This window comes from Ciona robusta, chromosome 8, assembly GCF_009617815.1.
Source record: "Ciona robusta chromosome 8, ASM961781v2".
NCBI classification, from domain to species: domain Eukaryota; kingdom Metazoa; phylum Chordata; class Ascidiacea; order Phlebobranchia; family Cionidae; genus Ciona; species Ciona robusta.
In genome coordinates, this window is record NC_143242.1 from 3,457,191 (window position 1) to 3,476,421 (window position 19,231).

Genomic DNA, 19,231 nt, shown 5'->3' on the forward strand with positions numbered 1-19,231 from the left:
TGGTAGTAAACAAAGGACATTTAACGAATTATGGAACCGCCTCATCACGACTTCCATACACTGTTGTTAATTGTTTAATAAAAGATCAGAACATTTAGGCAATATGTGCTGAAGATGTCCCGGCCGTCTCCCCCACCCTACTATAATAAGTTAAATATAAAAAATGCCAATATTTCACCAACAACCCAGTTCCTGGATAGGCCGGACTACGTATCTTAAAAACTCCATTCAAATCTTTAGAAATTTCGCAGTTAAAAGTTTAATTTTGCTAGCGTTTTCCAAACTTTACGAAGTAGCTACTAAAAGTAAAGACGAGTGCAACTTCTGTGCAGTACAATTATTATATTTGAAAAGCTATATCGGGTATACAGATGTTATATTAAGCAAAAAAATGACGACTGCAGTAAATGTGTGCAAATCTTTCGAATTGTATAAGTGCGGTTTTGTATGTTTTCACGGCTGTGCAGCCAACCAAGCATTGAAAAGGTTCTGCCAGTTCCTCAGTTCCGTCTGGTATGCTCTGCATAAAAAACATACTTTAATTATATATGTATATATATTATGATGGGGTAAAATGGGACGGTTTTATTATCTTTTCCCGTCCCATTTGGTAGTAAACAAGGAATATGTACATATTTATACAACCGCATCCTCCCGACTCTAAAAAAGCATTGGTAATTGTTAAAAATAAGTTCAAGAATATGGAGTTTAGGTGCTAAAGATTGCCCCTTAGTAATATATGGTTTATTTAAGCGAATACTTTAACAACTTACGCTAAAGCTTCTCTGTACTCTTGAATCGCCTGGCATTGACCGGTCGTAGGGTCAGTGGTCGGTGCTACAAAGTAAGTTTAATAATGTTTCATATTTGTTGGTTACTCAGGCGTTGTTCAATATATTGATAAATGTAACTTTTATATACTTGCGTGGCGGGGTAATGACAGTCGTTATAACACAGGTGTTCTGTTACATAAACCTCGTGCTCGCTTACGAGTTACCACGTATGCAACTTTGAGGGTAGTTAATCTTTTTTTAATTTTTTTTGTAGTGTAAGACTGACAGTTTAGACAACCTGTAAGGTACTGGGTCCGAGAAACTGCAGTGTCTTTCCTCAAAACACGCGTGTCCACAATGGTAGCAGCGTTGGGCCTCGACGCATAAACTGTATGGTCTAGTCTAATAACAAGCTACAACTTAGACTTGATATACCTGAAGTGGCGGGTGGTGCTGTGGACGACATTGTAGGCGTGGGTGTACTGCTCGGTCTTTCAGTTGTGGAAGGTGGCCCTGAGCTCGTTGTAGGTGGAGAGGTACTGCTAGTTGTTGGGGTACTGCCAGTTGTTGGTGTACTTGTAGTTGTTGGTGTACTTGTAGTTGTTGGTGTACTTGTAGTTGTTGGTGTACTTGTAGTTGTTGGTGTACTTGTAGTTGTTGGTGTACTTGTAGTTGTTGGTGTACTGCTAGTTGTTGATGTACTTGTAGTTGTTGGTGTACTTGTAGTTGTTGGTGTACTGTTGGTCGGTATAACATCGCCTCTCGCAAGATTCATGCACAGATTGTTAACACATGTATCCGTCGATGAGCATTCAGAACACGGTGCACCATTTTTATTGTAAGGTTGGCCAACTCTTCGCGGAGATACATTCGTATTAAGGAGACTTAGAAACACACACGTTTAGTTTAAATATTAAAATAAAAATTGTAAAGCACAATTTAGCTACTTACTTGCCACCAGGTCCGTATTGACACGCTACCATGAGTTGATATCCCGAACCACCGTTCCTGCAGAAACATGTTTTTATTTCTGCCGTCACATATATTGTACAACATTTTACTCACTCACGAGCGCAGTATGCAGCTCCGCAACCTATCTTGTAAGTACTAGCCCAAACTTGTTGAGTGTAATGGCCGCATGCTTTGCCAGCAGCACACGTGAAAATACTGTACGTATAGTCATTTATCTGAAGAAATAAGTCGTTCCGTTAAATAAGTTGCTATCCCATATTTCCTATTCGTGTTTCCAAAAACTAACAACCCTCTTGTATAAGAGTCGTGAGGCTACGGTTTTGATCTTTGTTTACTACTACGTTAGACGACAAAATAGATTGAAAACTTGTATCAGTTTGCTCCAACCCTTATTACACTTTACTTTTCAAAATACTCACTTCATCGTACCACAATTGATTGACACGGATAATGAAACCCCTTGATCTGGTTGAGGACGAAGAAACGGTCACTCCAAGGTTTTCTCCTAAATAACTAAATATGGGATGCCGGCTCCGCTCCGCCGAACTACTGTGCGAAAACTCACAATTTCTGTAAAAATAATCGAGCAAGTTTATATATATATATCGTTTACAAGCTTATAAACCTTTCGAAATTGTCTGCTACGCATTTCGAACAAGTATGTAGATATAAGGCAGAAAACTTACGATATATAGGATGATGCGAAATTCGCGATTTGGTTATCCCAGGACATTGCTAGCATATTTGACGCCATTTCATCAGAACGGAACTTATTGTGCAAGGCCACGATTTGATCCTTTTCCGCCTGGGTTAAAACGACTGTCTCTAGCAGCTGGTCAGGGCTGCGCTTCGACCGCTGGTGTGCTTCTGCCAAAACATAAGCAATCTTGAGAATTTATACCAGCCACAGTCCATATATATATAAACAATATACGGAAAATGATAAAAACGCTGATGGACTGGGACGTAAATTATTACAGTTTTCCGTTTGGGCTAAGCAGTGTTTTGAAATTTTTTTTTGCTGTACATAGCAAAAGGCCTGAAATAGTGCTTGACAAAAATCTGCCAGTGGTTTATTTAAAATATGCGTTGTATCGTCCAAGTACTCTAATAGATGTAACATCATATTTTTATAGTTGGGTCACATTTATGTAGAAAAACTTTAAATGTAGCATGTTTTTGTTTAAAAAAAAATGCGTCCACAACGTTCACATAAAGCAATTCCTTTTATTTTAAAATCGTTTGAAACAAAGTATCCATAAATCTGAAAATACTAAAATAACGCAATGCACGCAAAACCGAAAGAGATATATTTTCACTCTAACAAATATCGTGCGTTGGTGCGTATATGATTTATAAGAAACAACGCCCCCCGCTAAGTAAAACCCCTGTCAGAAAATTGAAATGTATATCCGTCTATACGGTTTATTTCAGTCATGTACAGTTCGTAGCTTCAATAACTAAGTTAGAAAATTGTTATTATTACCGAATAAAGCTGATCATTTTATAATAACGTTGATTATTTAAAAACAATAAGTTACCTTCAGCATTTATGGACTCGGACCATTCTATAGCATTTGTAAAGGAAGCGAGCAGTAAAAGCAACACAGCGAAAGTAACATGCAGTTTAGAATCCATTGAGCAATGTTCAGTTTTATTGAATTAAATTGAATAGAAAGCCTTTTAGCAAAATTCGCCTGTATAGTTAATGAAAACTTCGTGGTTAGGATTCTACCCAAAAACTTATAGCGGCTTTCCGAGTGCTGTAGTCCGTAGACGAGTTTTTATGGGTGTGTTTCGGCCTTTTACCCTGTTTCCAGCCTTTTTCGTGCTACTGGAGTTTTTTCCTTATAATTTTGCAATCACTGTCAAATCACGCCACCTGCATTTGACCAAGCGGAACGACCACACTTACGTACACCCCTGCTGCGCCTTGATCTTTTTTGGGCGGCATTCGAAACTCTGTTAAAAGCCGTGTCAGTTTTCACTGGTTTGTGGGATTCTGACTTAGTTAGCTACGTCAGTGTTTCACGTGTTTACGTGATTCAGACCGGGGTAAAATGTTACTAAATCATTTGAAATCTATTTCTCCCTGTCTTGCGTATATTTACCGTCTCTGTCTATGTCTAATTTGTTGACTTACGTTGTAGCTTTCGGTAACTTTGTTGGCATACAATTACGTTTTTTCTTGTTTTTGTAAAATATAAAAACAGAAAACCCCGGAAAATTTTACCTATTTATCAGTGTGGGTAAGATAGATACCGCTATGATACATTATATCCTACATTACCTAGCCGTAAGCATATAAGCTTACTTAATAGCTGACTATCAAATTAGACAATAAAAGAAAAAAAAAATTGTGCCATATCTTTGCATTTACTTCAAAAAATAATTTTACAATACGCGCATTCTAAGACGTTTTTTTCGTTGTACAAGGATTTCTGCTCAATAAATTATAAAGCAAATTATGAAAAACGCCCTGATCCGGACCAACCAAAATTAAATTAAAACAAACCAAAATTAAGTTTTGACATACCAAACTAGAAATGTTTCCCTTTTAAGCAACCGAGCGGGCAACTATTTTCACGGTATCCGAACGTGACTAGATTCGACTGGACAAGCTAAAAGTGCTGTTTTAGTGGGGCACCAGCATATATGCTAGCCTTAGCCTTAGTCTCACGGCTTTTGTTTGATGCTAAACGTAATTGTTTGAGATGGTAACAGAGTTAGAGTACCGTGTACCATCATTATGTAGCCGTGACGCAACATCACGGTCAGTCGTTTCTTTGTTTGCTGCCGATCTGTAAAACACTGCACGGAAAGCTTCAGACAAATCAGACGTCGAATGATCAGAAAATGTACACCCGTTGTTGTTATATGTACAGTGTCGTTTAAAGTTACCTTTTATATGAGCACATGCGGTTTGCTACCTGCGAAACGGCACGTAACAAACATGTTAGATAATATACCTTGATGTGTATTGAGTTTAAAATATATTTGGAAATCAGTATTTAATTTCTGTACCGTTGTTTTATGTAAACATACATGGTAAGATAACGTTTCTCCAAAATAATACCGGTATTAGTTCAGACCTTTCCTTGCCGTGTATGCGTTTCTCCAATGCTATGTTTTTACACGATAAATCAAAATATAGAATTGTTTTTTTTTACAAAAGCGCAACCACAACCAGAATAGTGCTAACGCTCAAATTAAAATGCCAAACTCCGTTAAAGCAAAACGGCTCACATGGTCGACTAGAAAAGATGTTTTGTTTTCCCTAAATACTTGCTATTCGTGTCCCGATTTAGAGTAAATTGCTATATGTCGCATTGTTAGTTATTACTTCTATAGTCCAGTTCATTAGAGTTTTTTTTCAAATTGACAAGGTACCTTTTTCACGGATCGTAGCTGATGATATGATATGGGCCGCAATTTTGTGGATAAATTACAACTTGTATTGGCCTCGCCCTGTGCAGAATATAGATTTCATAAAAAGAGTCGTCTATATACGTTTTGCGGTGCTATTACCTTCAAAAGGAAATACCGCTATTTTGAAAAATTGTTGGACAAGAAAGTTAACCATGTTTTGTGAAGACATTTTCGGTAATTTGACTATCATTGTTTGTCGGTGCCATGACGTTGCGTGCTTTCCCGGTTATTTTCAGAGAAAAATGTAAAAAAGGTGCTAACCAACAATAATTGGCCAATAGACTAAAAAATCTTTAGTAAGGGAAAGCATTGGGGATAATGTGGTGTTACACAGTTAGTTTGCCAACAAATTATCATACGAATGGCATTCGTATCAAAATGCACCATTTTCCTTAATTTTCGAAGCAAAATTCAGGGTTTATAGTATTGTGGGGGAAGATGGGACACTTTTAGCTAATAATATTCAAACATTCTGATCGTGTTTTAAACAATTAACAACCGTTCATGGGAGTCAAGAGGGTACGGTTTTATATTATTTTGAAAGTTCTTTGTTTACTACCAAAGCGGTCGAGAAAACAGAATTAAAAGGTGTCCCATCTTCCCCCACCCTACTATATTTTTCGTTGTATAGTACGCTCTGCATAATTTGCGTTGTTTTCAAACTGCACTGTTAGTTACAACATGCCTAAATTACCAAGCTGTAATAATTTATTTGATTTTATTTTTACGGGTAAAAGAATTGGCGCAAAAAGATAAACAACAACGCAAAAAATCAAAAATTGCCGCGGCCAGAAAATAATCAACAAACTCGAATGAAGGGAAATTTAATATCTCGTTGTCTCTTGAAAATTGTGGCAATAGGACAAAATTTAGCCGTGTCTGTGCAGAAGCTAGCTTTGGGGCCAGGTTTTTGGTGGAGAACAATCGAGAGTGTATTCAGTATTGCATCAGCATTGGTGCATTCCATGCGATGAATAAATTTTACTGTCGGTGCCACGAAATATTCCAATAGTTCGTAACATCACAGTGGGAAAGGTAATATTCTAGCCGATTAGGAGTATTGTATGAAAGCTGATTTGGCAGAATAAACTATACGGCAGAAAAGGGAACAGTAAAGTGGAACAGGCGGAAAGGATGAAGTATAAACATGACACATAACAGCGGCAGCAAGATAACGTACCCGGGCGCAGTGGTATAGTACTGTGGGGTAAGATGGAACTGTAAGCGCATAATGTTTTATTTTTTTTATGGTGTTTTTTTACTATTATCAACGCTATTTTAGCAAGTGTGGATACGGGTATATAACTTTGTAAATGTCCCGTTTACTATTAAATAGGTCAATAAATGAGAATAAAAACATGTACCATCTTGCCCCAACTTACTATATGTCAATACGTTGGGAGATGCGAGTTGGAATTTAAATTAGCTACTTGAGGTGTGGTGTGGCGTCAGACGATGCTTTCTGGCGCGTAGCTTCTGCTCGCCATGGACGCTTTGCGCTCTACTGCTATCGCCTGGCGGAGCTCAATCTGTGCCAGACGCCGGTCAACGTTCGTGCATTTACAGCAAATTAGAAACCGGAAAGTCTCTCTCAGGTCAGGGGAAAACCCGATGTAAATTAGCGGATTAAGAGCGCTGTTAAGGTAACCAAGCCACAGCACAAATCTTACCTAAAAATGATAAGGTTCAAATTAAAGATTAGGTTATATGTATAGTAGGGTGGGGGAAGATAGGACAACATTTAATTCTATTTTCTCGCCCAAGTCGATAGTAAACAAAGAACATTCAAAGAATTATAAAACCGTATCCTCACGACTCCCATAAACCATTGCTAATTGTTCAAAATCCGGTCAGAATATTTGCGGCTAAAAATGTCCTATCTTATATGCTAAAAAATAAAAAATGTTGCTTTGAAATAAAAATTGTTTTCGGTAGATTTCTTGTTGTTTTCATTCATCAAACAGGATAAATTAAAAGGGCGAAAAAATAGAATCAGCAGCGAAACGACAGTTGTTAAAAACACGCTATGAATAAAAGTGTCAAATAAAGCATAGCTGTTAAACCCAACTACACAGTACTTACCAGCCATAATGGTATGCAGTCCTGCGACTCCGGTATGGGACACGCGAACGGTCGCAGAAAAGTTACGATGAAAAAAGGCAACCAACAAAACGTGAAAGCGCCGACCACGATCCCGAGCGTACGGGTTGCTTTTACATTCCGCATTCGGTCCCGAGATGTCGCTAGAGACACGCGCCGCCGGATTTGGTTAAAAACGGTCGGCCTGTAAAAGAAAAGGGATTTATGATGAAAATACACGGAAAGTTGTTAAAATGTAAAATCACGTAATTTAAAATTATTAAAATGTAAGTTACATAAATTAATAATTTTGATGTAAAAAAAGTTGAATATAAAATTATAAAAATGTAAACCACGTAAACTAAATTTGAATTTATAATAGAAATGAAAATTTCACATACCGTCTGTTGCATGGAAACGTTATTTCGCTGTTTTGACGAAGTGTCCTAAAACTAGATTTCCGAGTATGTTGAGTGTTTGGTTTGTTCGTTGTAGTTGGACAAGGCGTCGAAGTTGCTCTCAGTAACCTTGGTTTGCCATACAGCATAAAAAATCTTGACCGAGGACTCGGTTTCCCAACCAGTTTCGGAGTTTTTTCAGTCGCAAGCAAACTGTTAGCACTAGCGCGAGTGTAAAGCGTCCGTGCTCGATACTCTTCATTTATTTTTCCATTCAATGTTTCGGTCTCTGTTTCTTTGTTCGTTTGCTCTCCTTCTTCATTCAAAGAAGTCAGAATGTCGACTTCAGATATAGTAGGGAATCGCCACTCCATGCCGTTATGCCGTGTTGTACCGTTGCGGGGAAACCCGTTTTTCATACCGAGCCCACAAACGACACCGCTTGAAGACCGGATCAAATTGACAGCATTTCCGTTGGTAGAGTCCTTACAGGGCAAACTAACAGCGCTACCGTTTCGATGTACAAGGCCCCTACACGGCAGCGAGTTCGTTTTCCTGTCGTTTTCAATTGCAATCTTCGCTATCACATGTCCGTTTAAAACGACACCATTGCCGTTTGTTTTAGGCTCAATTTTCTCCAGTCTGTCGCTGGGTAAAAACTCGTCGCCCGAAGAAGACACCGTATCGTCTTCAAATACGCTGTCTTTTGCTTTATCAAGATCTAAATCGGTTACTACAATCGGTGTTACAGCGGTATTCGCCAACAAGACTTCGCTTGAATCTGTAACGTAGCCCTCTGACTTTGTAGAATGAAACTTATCATTCGTGTAATTGTTGTTGGACGAGTATGTACGCTTTCGTTCGTAAAATTGTTCGTGGCGCCGATTGTTGGTTACATCCGGTGTGCTTGGTGGACTCCCTCCACTCCATTCCTAGAGAATATTTGACATTAATAATAGTTATATTGAGTTTTTAATATATTTAAATCTCAATTTGATGGGACACCTTTAGCACATAACATCTAAAGATCCTGAAACAATTCACAACGGTCTGTCTCTATTGGAGTCGTCAGAATACGGTTTTTATAATTCTTTGAATGTTCTTTGTTTACCAACAAATGGGACAAAAATTAGAACAAAATGGTGTCCCATCTTCCCCACCCTACTTTACCTTTTATTTCCAAAATATTAACGTCAATTACATTATAAACCGTTTAAAAATAGTTTCCAAACCTGGGATCCTGTAGTGCTGTATGACCGTAGTCTGTGGCGCGCATTGAACCTTGAAGCCTCAAGATAAATCTTCCAATACATGCAAAGCATGACCGCTAGAGGGAGATAGAAAGCACCAAGGGTCGAATAAATGGTAAACCAACGTTCTTGGCTTATCAGGCAAGCTTTACCTGTCGAATATATCATAATATTACCGCTTGTCGAGTTTGACTGAAACGCAATCCATTTAGATTTAGGGTAATTTTAAAAAATGACGTAGTGTTGTGAATGTTTTTCCGTTCTAGGCAGATGTTGTAAACAGACGCGAGATTTGTTCAAATTTGTTATACTTTTATTCTATATATAGTATTAGGAGGGTTTGGGAAGACGGACACCTTCAGTACATTATACCCAAATATCACGATTGTGTTTTAAACACTTAACAACGGTCTATGGGCGTCGTGAGAATACGGTTTTATATTTTTTGAATGTTTTTTGTTTACTACCAAATGGGACAGAAAAATAGAATGAAAAAGTGTCCCATCTCCCCCACCCTACTATTTATACATTATACAGGTATACGTAAAGTTATTACCGTATTTTTTGATCCCAAAAACTTGAAATTCTCCCAACATAGGGTTTTCGTAGCCTGCAGTTTGATTGATGGCGAATCTGTCATAAAACAAGGATTTTGTAAATGGAATCGCAATGTATTTTAGTAAATATACATAAGGTCTAATGTAGCCGGGCACGGTGTTAATTCATTAATATCTCATTAGGCATTTTTATAAAGTATAAAATGCATGACCTGACTATACTGTAAAAAAAACAATATAAAAGCTCGAGTAGTATTTATGCACGGTATGTGTCACCTTAGATATCGTGCCTCTACTTCTGTTGGCAACCTTGTTTCTTGCCTGCTTGGTCCTGATTCAACAGCAAACGTAGCTTTTGACGTCCAAGCAGTCGACTCTCTACACGGGCTAGTCTAGAATAATTTTTTTTTAGTTAAAACTCTGACAGTATATATACAGCAGGATTGGGGACACCTTTAGCACATAATATCAAAATATCCTGATCGTGTTTTAAACAATTAGCAACGGCCTATGGGAGTCTTGAAGATACAGTTTTATAATTCTTTGAATGTTCTTTGTTGGACAAAATTGGACGAAATGGTGTTTTTTTTGTGAAAGTTTATGCGTATATCGATATCAACAAACGTCTTATTGATTTAGTCGCCAAGCTAAAGATTAGGAAAAAGCCACACACGTATATATGATCATACCAGCAGGCTGTACTGTAGATCATGTTGCTTCGAACCTTTGGCGTTTTCTATCGAAACAATGTCCAGTTGGTGTATGACTCCAAGGTCAACAGTGAAATGCCACTCCGATAACCTGTGTTTTAAGGGAAAAATAAGTAAACCATAAACCCCATGCACACATACCGTAATGTGATCATTTATTTAACTTTACGAAAGCTAAGACCATGTTATTGAAACAACTAATAGTGGCAAGTCATTTTCAAAACGACAGTCGTTAAAACACGCCATGGCTAATTACTGTAGGAAAAGACGCTATTTAAAAAGGCGGCTGTTGAACCAAAACACATGCTTGGTGCTACTCCTACGTACTCGTTATTGCCAGGCACCCACTGCGTTGTTCCGTTGCCGTCGATCGCCAAATAGGGATTTCTAGCACCAGCTAATGCAAATGTCTCATTCCCCACTAAGGAATCGTTGTTCAGTGGTAGCCAGTCCGCTTCTGCAATAAACATATACATTGACACACTGATTGAATCTATTTAAGCATTAGGTCATAGTCTGTATTCTCAATACGAGTGAACCTTACCGTCTTTTACGTTCTTTGTAAACCCGAACAAAGCTGGAATTATAACTAGACACGAGAGAACCCACGCTGTTGCAATTAGCAGTAACATTAATTTTCCAGTTCTTCTCTTTGGATACGTCATCGGTTGCGTGATCATGAGGTACCTGTGACGTAAAACACGTCATGTTTCATTGCAATGTCAACATGCTAATCTTTTGCGGCCATGGGGGTGTTTCGTAATTCATATTTATTTACACAACATATTCGTGAACCCGATCTGCAGCTGTGGAAAACTACATGTTTATACTTTCAAGTTCACTATAGTTAGTAAGCCGCTTACATTTGGTTCCCCCTTTACTGCACTGTAGATTTCGTTTACAAACACAAACGGTAAACCAACTTACCTGTCAATGCTTATCATGCAGAGGTTCATTATGCTTGCTGTGCAGCAAATGACGTCAAAGCTCACGTGAACGTCACACACATTGGGGCCGAAGACCCATTCCCCCATAATGTCATATACAATGGTCAGTGGTAGCACCACTAGTCCAACTAAGAAGTCAGACAGAGCAAGAGATACAATGAGGTAGTTCGCTGGTTGTCTCAATTTCTTTACCAACGCCACGGACACGATTATGAGGCCATTCCCGACCACAATTAAAAGACTAAGCAACGACGTTAGAGCTGCTATCAATGCTGTTGTGAGCATAGCGTCGCCTTCAGCAGACGTGGTATTCCCGTCTTCGGGACAGAAGCTTAGATTTGACATTATGTCCAACAATGTAGAAGCATATTCCGCAGCAAAACTTCTAAGTGCACCTACAACAGCCTTAATAATCCATAATTGTAGGCAGATATTTCCCTAACGTTATCGAATGTCTGAAATAAATATATTTGAACAGTTACGTCAATTGCACAGTTCATCTTTCAAAGCTGTGTGCTTGTGAACCCCAAACAGAGTTCTGCTTATCGCTAAACACTCCTCTCATAAGACCACACAATCACAGTGCAGCATATATTGAGCGTTGCCCGGATTTAAAGCCACATTTGCGCATTTCGCATCGCCCTATCACCCAAGACGTCACGGGCACCAATTTGCGGGGATATTGAGTTACAGTATAGAACTGATACCACGTTGGCTTATACACTTCCGAAAATTCGACATTTCACGCTCGCTTTTGACTTATCAACCTACCTGCTGTGGAATTTGCCATTAAAGTCAAATACGATATTATATTGTTTCCTATTCAGCCTTATCACACATGTGGTAGCGTAGGCTTAAAATAAACCTCAAAAGTAAGTTTGTATAATCACCGATTCACTTCCCACACTACCCGGAAGTTCGGTTGTAAATTTCCAAATGACGTCACAACGCCACAATAACCCATTCAAGACTTTAGCCAAGCAATGATCAATTTATACAACGCTGTTTCTATAGCAAATCAACGCATTACTTTATGTATGCCAGAAAAAAAACAATATAGAACTTTATAGTTTTTTCTGATGTAAGTCTTTTAAACTGCTACCGTTTCTGCACAACTAAAAACTGAAAGTTGAAGTATTTTTGTAAACTGTTAAGTATAGTAAAGTATTTGGCTTTTATACGTTGTCTCTATATATGCCACATTCTTACACTAAAGTGGCTGGAACATTACTTACGTATATAACAGACGACACACTAGCTTTCAATCCTGCCTATTTAAAACGTCATAATTGTTGTATATTATACACTTTAACTATTCTACTGGTTGTAAACAAAGCAAGAAAAGTCCCGACAAAAGGGTCAAGTTACAACGAATTTTTGTCTGACTTTTGGCTTATTATGTATGGCGTAGGCCCTACACGACACAGCACGATATAAAGTACAGACGTCTCCTATCCTTGAGATTTACAGTAAACACGCTAGCGTTGATACACAACCGCGTTTTGTCTTTCGCCATCGAAACTAATAAGCATTCAAAGTCACACGCTTGAAAAATCCATATTCTCAGCCCCTGTGTTTAACCTGGCTGTTTATTTTCATTAGAAGCAACGTCTTTTTAATCCCATTTCACGGTGCCTCGCCATGTATACTGTACTGTTGATCACAAGGCATGGCTATCAAACGGGAAATAGTTTGCTGGAGAGACGTGAATTAATGCACGTCAGCTAACTTACTCATGGCAATACAGAATACACAATTGAGGGCTATTTCTATCCGGATGTCAACGAATATTCTACCCAATAATCAGAGCGAACTAAGAATAACTGCACGTGCTTTATGCAACTTATGGGTCTTACAGGCACTTTTAAATCATGAACGCTACAGTTTTGTATTTCCTGCCCTGGCGTTGAACCTTTGACAGTATAAAGGACATTCGTGACTAGCCGTTAAAATCTACTGGTTATGTGATTTAGACAAGGATTTGTGTTGTTAAGCCATAGAGTAAACATCAACTGTCCATTAAATCAACATTCAAACTTCCTGTCTGCTAGTGACCTTTCAAAAAGCGTGCTTTCCAATTATATACACCTTGCATTCTCTGGCAGCTTCTTCCCCTTTGTTGTTGTTTGCAAATCATTGCGGTTTTGATTTCGGGGTAACATGCACTTCCAAAGCACCGTGCCAACGGCTCGTCAAAAAACATTAGCTTGCTGTAATTTCTCCCAGTATCATAATCTATTTACCCAGGGTCTTAAAAATCAAGTGAACTTTAAAATGAAGGGGATTGCCTTTCCCGTTATGGTCTGTTAACTTGGAATCCTCATTTACCCTAAACTAAACTATTTACGAAGTTCAGAACCCAAAACAAGCTTTTAAATAATACCTTTTCAATCTGTATCGATTCCACACATCGGGCTACTAAAGTTTTAATTTCGCATTCATTCAAACCATGTTTGGCTTGGTTTCCCTAAATAATTAATTCCAAGAGACCAGGCAATAATTAAGACGACACGCTCACGGCTTTGAGTTTTGTTTTATCTTTATGCATGTTGGTATTAAACGTTTCACGCTTACTACCAACCTTGCCGCAATGAATATCAACACTCCACTCATTACACCTGTCTCCCTTTCCTGCTGACTATTGAAACGACACACGCATTTCAATACTACCAGTCATAGCACATACAAGTACATTTCTAGTACAAATGTACAACATGTATAGTTGGGGTAAAATAGGACAAGTTTTCATCCTATTTTCGTGTATAAATGGATAGTAAACAAAAACGTTCAAATATATACAACCGTAGCGTTCTATTAAGACCCCAAAGTAGCGTAACTATGGGATTTTCTGTACTAAATGTGTCCCATTTTATCCCACAGTACTATACAACCTGCAACACTAAACTATTACAGAGAACTTTTAATATTGCCGTTCAGACATAACAACTCTTGGAAACTCTACACCTGCTACATTTTAATGGCAGCCATCAATCATACGTAACTACATCCTATTACTCAAACATTCTTATATTACTCTTCGAAATAGGTACAGTGATTTGAGACCACTGACGTCGGCAAAGGCAAATTTGCAGCAAACGATAAAAGTGTTTACGATAAAATCTTGTGCATTTACTTCGCTGACTTTTTGTATCTAGTTCTGCAGTAAACAACATTAAGGGAAAGGCGGAAATGTTGAAACGTATGTATCCTTCAATGTCTAATTTGACGTCGCGAAATCGACTTTGTGATTAGCATGCGGTAGTCTGACCGCCACACTTTCTATTTAAGCTGCCACTCAGTAGGATTAAGGCTCACTAACGGGCCATAGGTTTCGCTACAAAGCCAGCTTCGTAACGAATCTGTAAAAACAAAACATAGCCACTTGACCAGTGTTTACCGAACGAATTCCTTTCTCACACTTTCTATTCGGCAACACTGTCCAGCCACTTCAAGCGCAATGCGCTGACTAGTGAACTGTCCCTACTCACGTCTAGTCTAGCTTTCGAGCTCACACCTTCTTTTGAAAACAATATTTATGAGTGTAACTATGAATGTATGCGCTTACCTTCTACGTAGGTACGTTTTTCTCTTTTGTAAATACCAGATAGAACCCGTATCGCATTACCGCGTATGATAAGCGCTGTATACCAAACAGTGCTATGTGTATAGGCTTTGATTACAATTCCAAACACGCGCCACACGAGCCGGCGTCTTTAAATACAACGCACAAAACTTCGTGACGCAAAACCAGCGACTTGAACCGACGTAAATACGCAGAATTTTCTTGGTAAAACTCTATACATGGAATTGAATAATTGGTTTATGAACCGCAGCTAATTAATAGGATTGTGTGTGGGCCACACGTATACATTCACTCCAAGTGGCTTCGCTTATGACCCCATACCGCTATTGACGTCAGAGACAATGCAAACCTATGCCTTTATACCGTTGGGAATAGCATGCGGTTTTCTTTTGTCGTTTTGAACTTGTTTGATTCCTAATCCAGCGGGAACCGGTTAAAACCGCAATAACAACACAAGGTTGTGTACAAATTCCCCCAATGCAGCAATAATGGAAACAACATGTATATGGGAAGCTTTCATTCCATATAGGTGACTCTTCAAGCGGTGCTACACAAACAGTTTATACGGGCAAGCCACTCTCAACTGTGAACAAAACACGGGGCTTCAAGTGTTGAACGCACAGAGCGCTGTGTTGTGAGAGTTGGCCTTTTTAGTTTTCACTTTTTCAACCGCAAAAAAGTATCCACTACGAGAGACGCGTCGATTTACCTCCATTTTGGGGTGAATTCGGCTGCCTATATGTCCCTTCTTTACGTCAACTATTTCCTTAGCTAACATGGATATTTACATGTTGTATATAACACCGTGTAATCCTGTACTTGTCTGTTTTGGCGTTTCGTCAACAAAAGCGTGCACCCCACTTTACTGAAGTGCGTTTGAACTCGAAAGAGAATTGCGCTGTGACGTCAAACGTAGCCGGCGAACAAGTATGCTTATACAAGCTGGCTGGTGTTAATACTTCGCAGGGTATTCAGTAATGAATCCAGGTGGTCGACCACAGTGTCGCTGACCCTTATACAACTGTAGGAATGAGGATATCATTCAATGTAAACTTGTACCTGTAAGTTGACCAAACAAAACGTACGCAACACTTTAAAACTACTTAATAAAAATAAATCAGCTCTACATAACTGAAATATAACCGCCTTTTTTAGTCCGGTATTATAAACACTAAAAATATAATAAAAAAACTTGATTTCTAGTTTGTAAAAATGAAACATCTGATAACCTTACCCCAGTCGATTTGCACAGCTGTCTGCGTTTCCAACTTGTTTTAAAGTATTCAGGTTAAATCTAAAGCGTTATAAAATTTCGCTAATTACGTAATTATATACTAAACAAACAACGTAACAGCATACCGATCAGTTATGCAACTAAACAGTTTCACAAGTCCTTATAGCCTCACTTGACCCATACATAGACATACACTAATACAACAACATATGATACCATGCCGCATAATCATCTCTTTATACCTAGTATGTGTACATAGTCCGAATATACCTTAAAATAAATGATTTTGCACCGTAATTATCCTTATCAAAAAGCAAATAGGACTTTTGACGCCTTTTCTCCACAGTTAAAACACATGATAACCAATCTAAAGCACCAGGTTATGATTTTAATTTAAAAAACAACACAATTACCTATAAAGCAACAAATTTTTAACCCGTAACTGATCCGGGATTTTGTTTAATATTTAATACCGACTCGGAATCCGCCCGTTTTTGTTTTTGTCAGATATTAATAATTAATGGCAGAACCAAACGACTTTAAGATTGTATTCTTTCCAGTTTTCTTTAATGCGGTTAACATGCTGCCCGGCTATCATCTAAAATCTAAATTTTCAAAGCAGTTTGATGTCTTCACTATCCTAGTATATACCGTAAAAACGACGTTATGTTCCCTCTTTCTTGTTTTTTTTTTAAACTACGGCCGCATAATTTATTGTAAACCCACTGTGGCGTAACAAATAAGAAATCTCGTGGCCTCCACGTTAATTGAAAGTGACTTGCTTTTCAAAAACAAGTTGTTGCGCTTTCGAATAGGAATAAAAAGTGACGTAGAAAACCAGGCCCCCCCCGAAAATATACACCATTATAATGCAATGCAATCTGCAGAGCATAAGCAGTTTATAAAGATTAACATTGCTGCATAATTTCGTTTTTGCTGACGAGAAAATGAAATTATTTCTCCCCGATCTATATATCGATAATTCCGTTGATTTTCCGGAAACTAGGAACTGTCCTAATTGGACGCCGAAACAGAAAACTTATATCTTGATTTAAAATAAGTTGCTGACTTTGGAATACTCTCAGCTTGCCTGGTGTTCATTTTTTTGCCATAAACCTGCTTTTTTATTGGAGCATGAAACTAACACTATATACACCATGTCGACTTTTACACGCTACCTTGTATTTACATGTGTACGATAGACCACGATGGAAAAATACAAGTCGCTTAAAGAGCCCACTTGCTTGTATCGCCTACAGTACCTGTCGTTAACCGTTGACTTTTACTTGACTTTTTCTCCTTGTCGTACATTCTACATGACATCATATTTTCAATGGTCATCCCCACGTGACCGTTACACAAACACCGGTCACTACGTCATAATAGCGGCTAGCGACAACTTTAGGCGCTATGACGTTAGACATAGGTACCGCAACAAAGACGTAGGATCGTAATAACCCAAAACGATTACCCGTCAAAATAAATATGAGCGTAAATATAGCCGGTTCCTATTTTCAAGCATAGCAGGTGTTTCAACAGACATTCTCTTGTCTTTCAAAACAGGTAGCTCTTAAATAGGTTTCACACTCGATTTAGCGTGCAAATAACACTATCTAGATTGGTATGCAATCCTATACATAATCACGTACGCTTTATATCCTTATATACGCATAGCACTACATTTGCAACAACCGAGCCCCAACCTAAACTGTACGTTACTGTGTTCCACCCTGTACAATGCATTACAATCGGTGAACGTTTAACTTTTGGCGCTCATTACGAACTGTTTACAGTCAATATTACTTTTAGTTTTGACCATAAGGCAAAATTCTTGAAACGGTCATTTCGTTAAAATCAAATTCACCCCAAACAAACCTCATGTGCAAGCCAACTGAAAAACGATAATACTATTCACCTATGACACAAGTACATGTAGATTCCCCTTTCTGGACGACGAAAACAGAAAATTCCGAGCATAAATTTGAATGAATGTTGTTTTTGTCCTTTGCATTGACTTTTCATGACCTGGGTTTCTCTTCCGGCTATCTGATCCCTCGACCTTGAAATCCTCAATCTGGGCTCTGCTGCGGCAGTCAAGCAAATCGTAACAGCACGCGGCGGATATATACAACCTAACCCCTACCCAAGGCTACTTTCAAAAGCGTGCGCTTGTTAAAACAACGCGTTACTGAAATGGGTTTACAGCGAAGCGAAATACGTAAACAAGTAAAATTAATTTTCCCCGATACCCCGTACCACTATAACAACTGCGCTCGTCGTCATTTCAAGGGCCTTTCAAGTTCTCAAGTGTGGGGATTCCCAAATCGTACGAGCACAGGAACAAAAAGGCTCGTTAAAACAATAGAACGTGGGAACTCAAAAGAGTAAAGCGGACGTGGCACTGCAGGTTGTTGTGTGGTCAAAAAGTACAGAATAAAATGCGTGGTTTTTCGAGGACGATTTTATTCTATTCACACGAAATGATTCACTTCTTCCGCCTTTAATAAAATCCCAAACAAAGTATCATAACCCACATTGTGACTAACGCAACAATGAATGGCCACTTTCAGCCTCTTTCCTATTTAGTCTCATTAACATAACTCGACTACTCGAGTGATTCAGAGTCTGAACACGGGGACGCCAAACCTGTCGTCTCTGACGTTTCACAACGTACAGGGGCGCGAAGATTACTACTGTTATCATGCCTCAAAATCGGTAGTTTCTGCTCCAATTAGCAGTATATATACAGCTTGAAATCGAACGTGACCAGAAAAGGTGTTTCGCAATGCATTTAAAGCTACCTGCTTTGAATGCTTACATCATAGACACGAAGTACGTGTTGGTAAAAGCAACATAGAGGCTTTTCAAGGGTTTTATCGCGCTAAAGCTAATTAATTATGTATGCGATATAACCACCGGCAGCTTAAAACGGGCACAAGCGGCCCCTTGTCGTATCAGCATGACAACCCCTATTACAGTTTTAGCGACTAAATAACCCCTAGCGTTTAATCGCCAAACCTAATTTTAAATTATATCCAAAAATATTTCGTTGTGTATACACTGTTTGATGTAAAAGCTTCCGATGACGTAATTATGACGTCAGTTAAGCCACAAATTTGACTTTGAGCGTGTACTTGGTTAATATAAGGGTACTTGAAAAGGAGAAGGCGTTAAAATTGAATTAATTATTAAAGTAGGGGCGTAGATGTGGTACGATGATGCTTTATGGGACTTGGATTTGGGAACGATTACTCTGCATATAAAAGGCATGCACCGCCGCTCTGAAAGTAGTTTGTAAT

At 38.6% G+C, this 19,231-nt stretch overlaps 3 protein-coding genes across 5 annotated transcripts in view; 1 reads left to right on the forward strand and 2 right to left on the reverse strand.

Annotated features, from left to right (window-relative positions):
• LOC149732365 (long-chain fatty acid transport protein 2-like) overlaps nt 1-19,231 on the forward strand; it is a 43,240-nt gene that overhangs the window by 11,425 nt on the left and 12,584 nt on the right. The window lies entirely within an intron of this gene.
• Nucleotides 323-3,510, reverse strand: LOC149732367 (cysteine-rich secretory protein LCCL domain-containing 2-like). Of its 2 annotated transcripts, none has more exons than XM_089883747.1 (8): nt 3,287-3,510; nt 2,432-2,612; nt 2,165-2,315; nt 1,839-1,960; nt 1,725-1,781; nt 1,209-1,627; nt 774-837; nt 323-520 (listed from the first exon to the last, which is right to left on the reverse strand). In XM_089883747.1, the coding sequence occupies exons 1-8, from the start codon at nt 3,381-3,383 to the stop codon at nt 454-456; spliced, it is 1,158 nt and encodes a 385-aa protein (XP_089739873.1). In that variant the 5' UTR covers nt 3,384-3,510; the 3' UTR covers nt 323-453. The 2 variants fall into 2 exon arrangements, with proteins under 2 accessions (XP_089739873.1, XP_089739872.1); XM_089883746.1 differs by having other exon boundaries at nt 1,209-1,657; nt 3,287-3,509.
• LOC149732368 (octopamine receptor Oamb-like) lies at nt 5,876-19,213 on the reverse strand. Its single transcript, XM_089883706.1, has 10 exons — nt 11,096-19,213; nt 10,713-10,855; nt 10,496-10,625; nt 10,148-10,259; nt 9,735-9,850; nt 9,458-9,534; nt 8,884-9,053; nt 7,655-8,583; nt 7,257-7,458; nt 5,876-6,844 (listed from the first exon to the last, which is right to left on the reverse strand). The coding sequence occupies exons 1-10, from the start codon at nt 11,458-11,460 to the stop codon at nt 6,623-6,625; spliced, it is 2,466 nt and encodes an 821-aa protein (XP_089739832.1). The 5' UTR covers nt 11,461-19,213; the 3' UTR covers nt 5,876-6,622.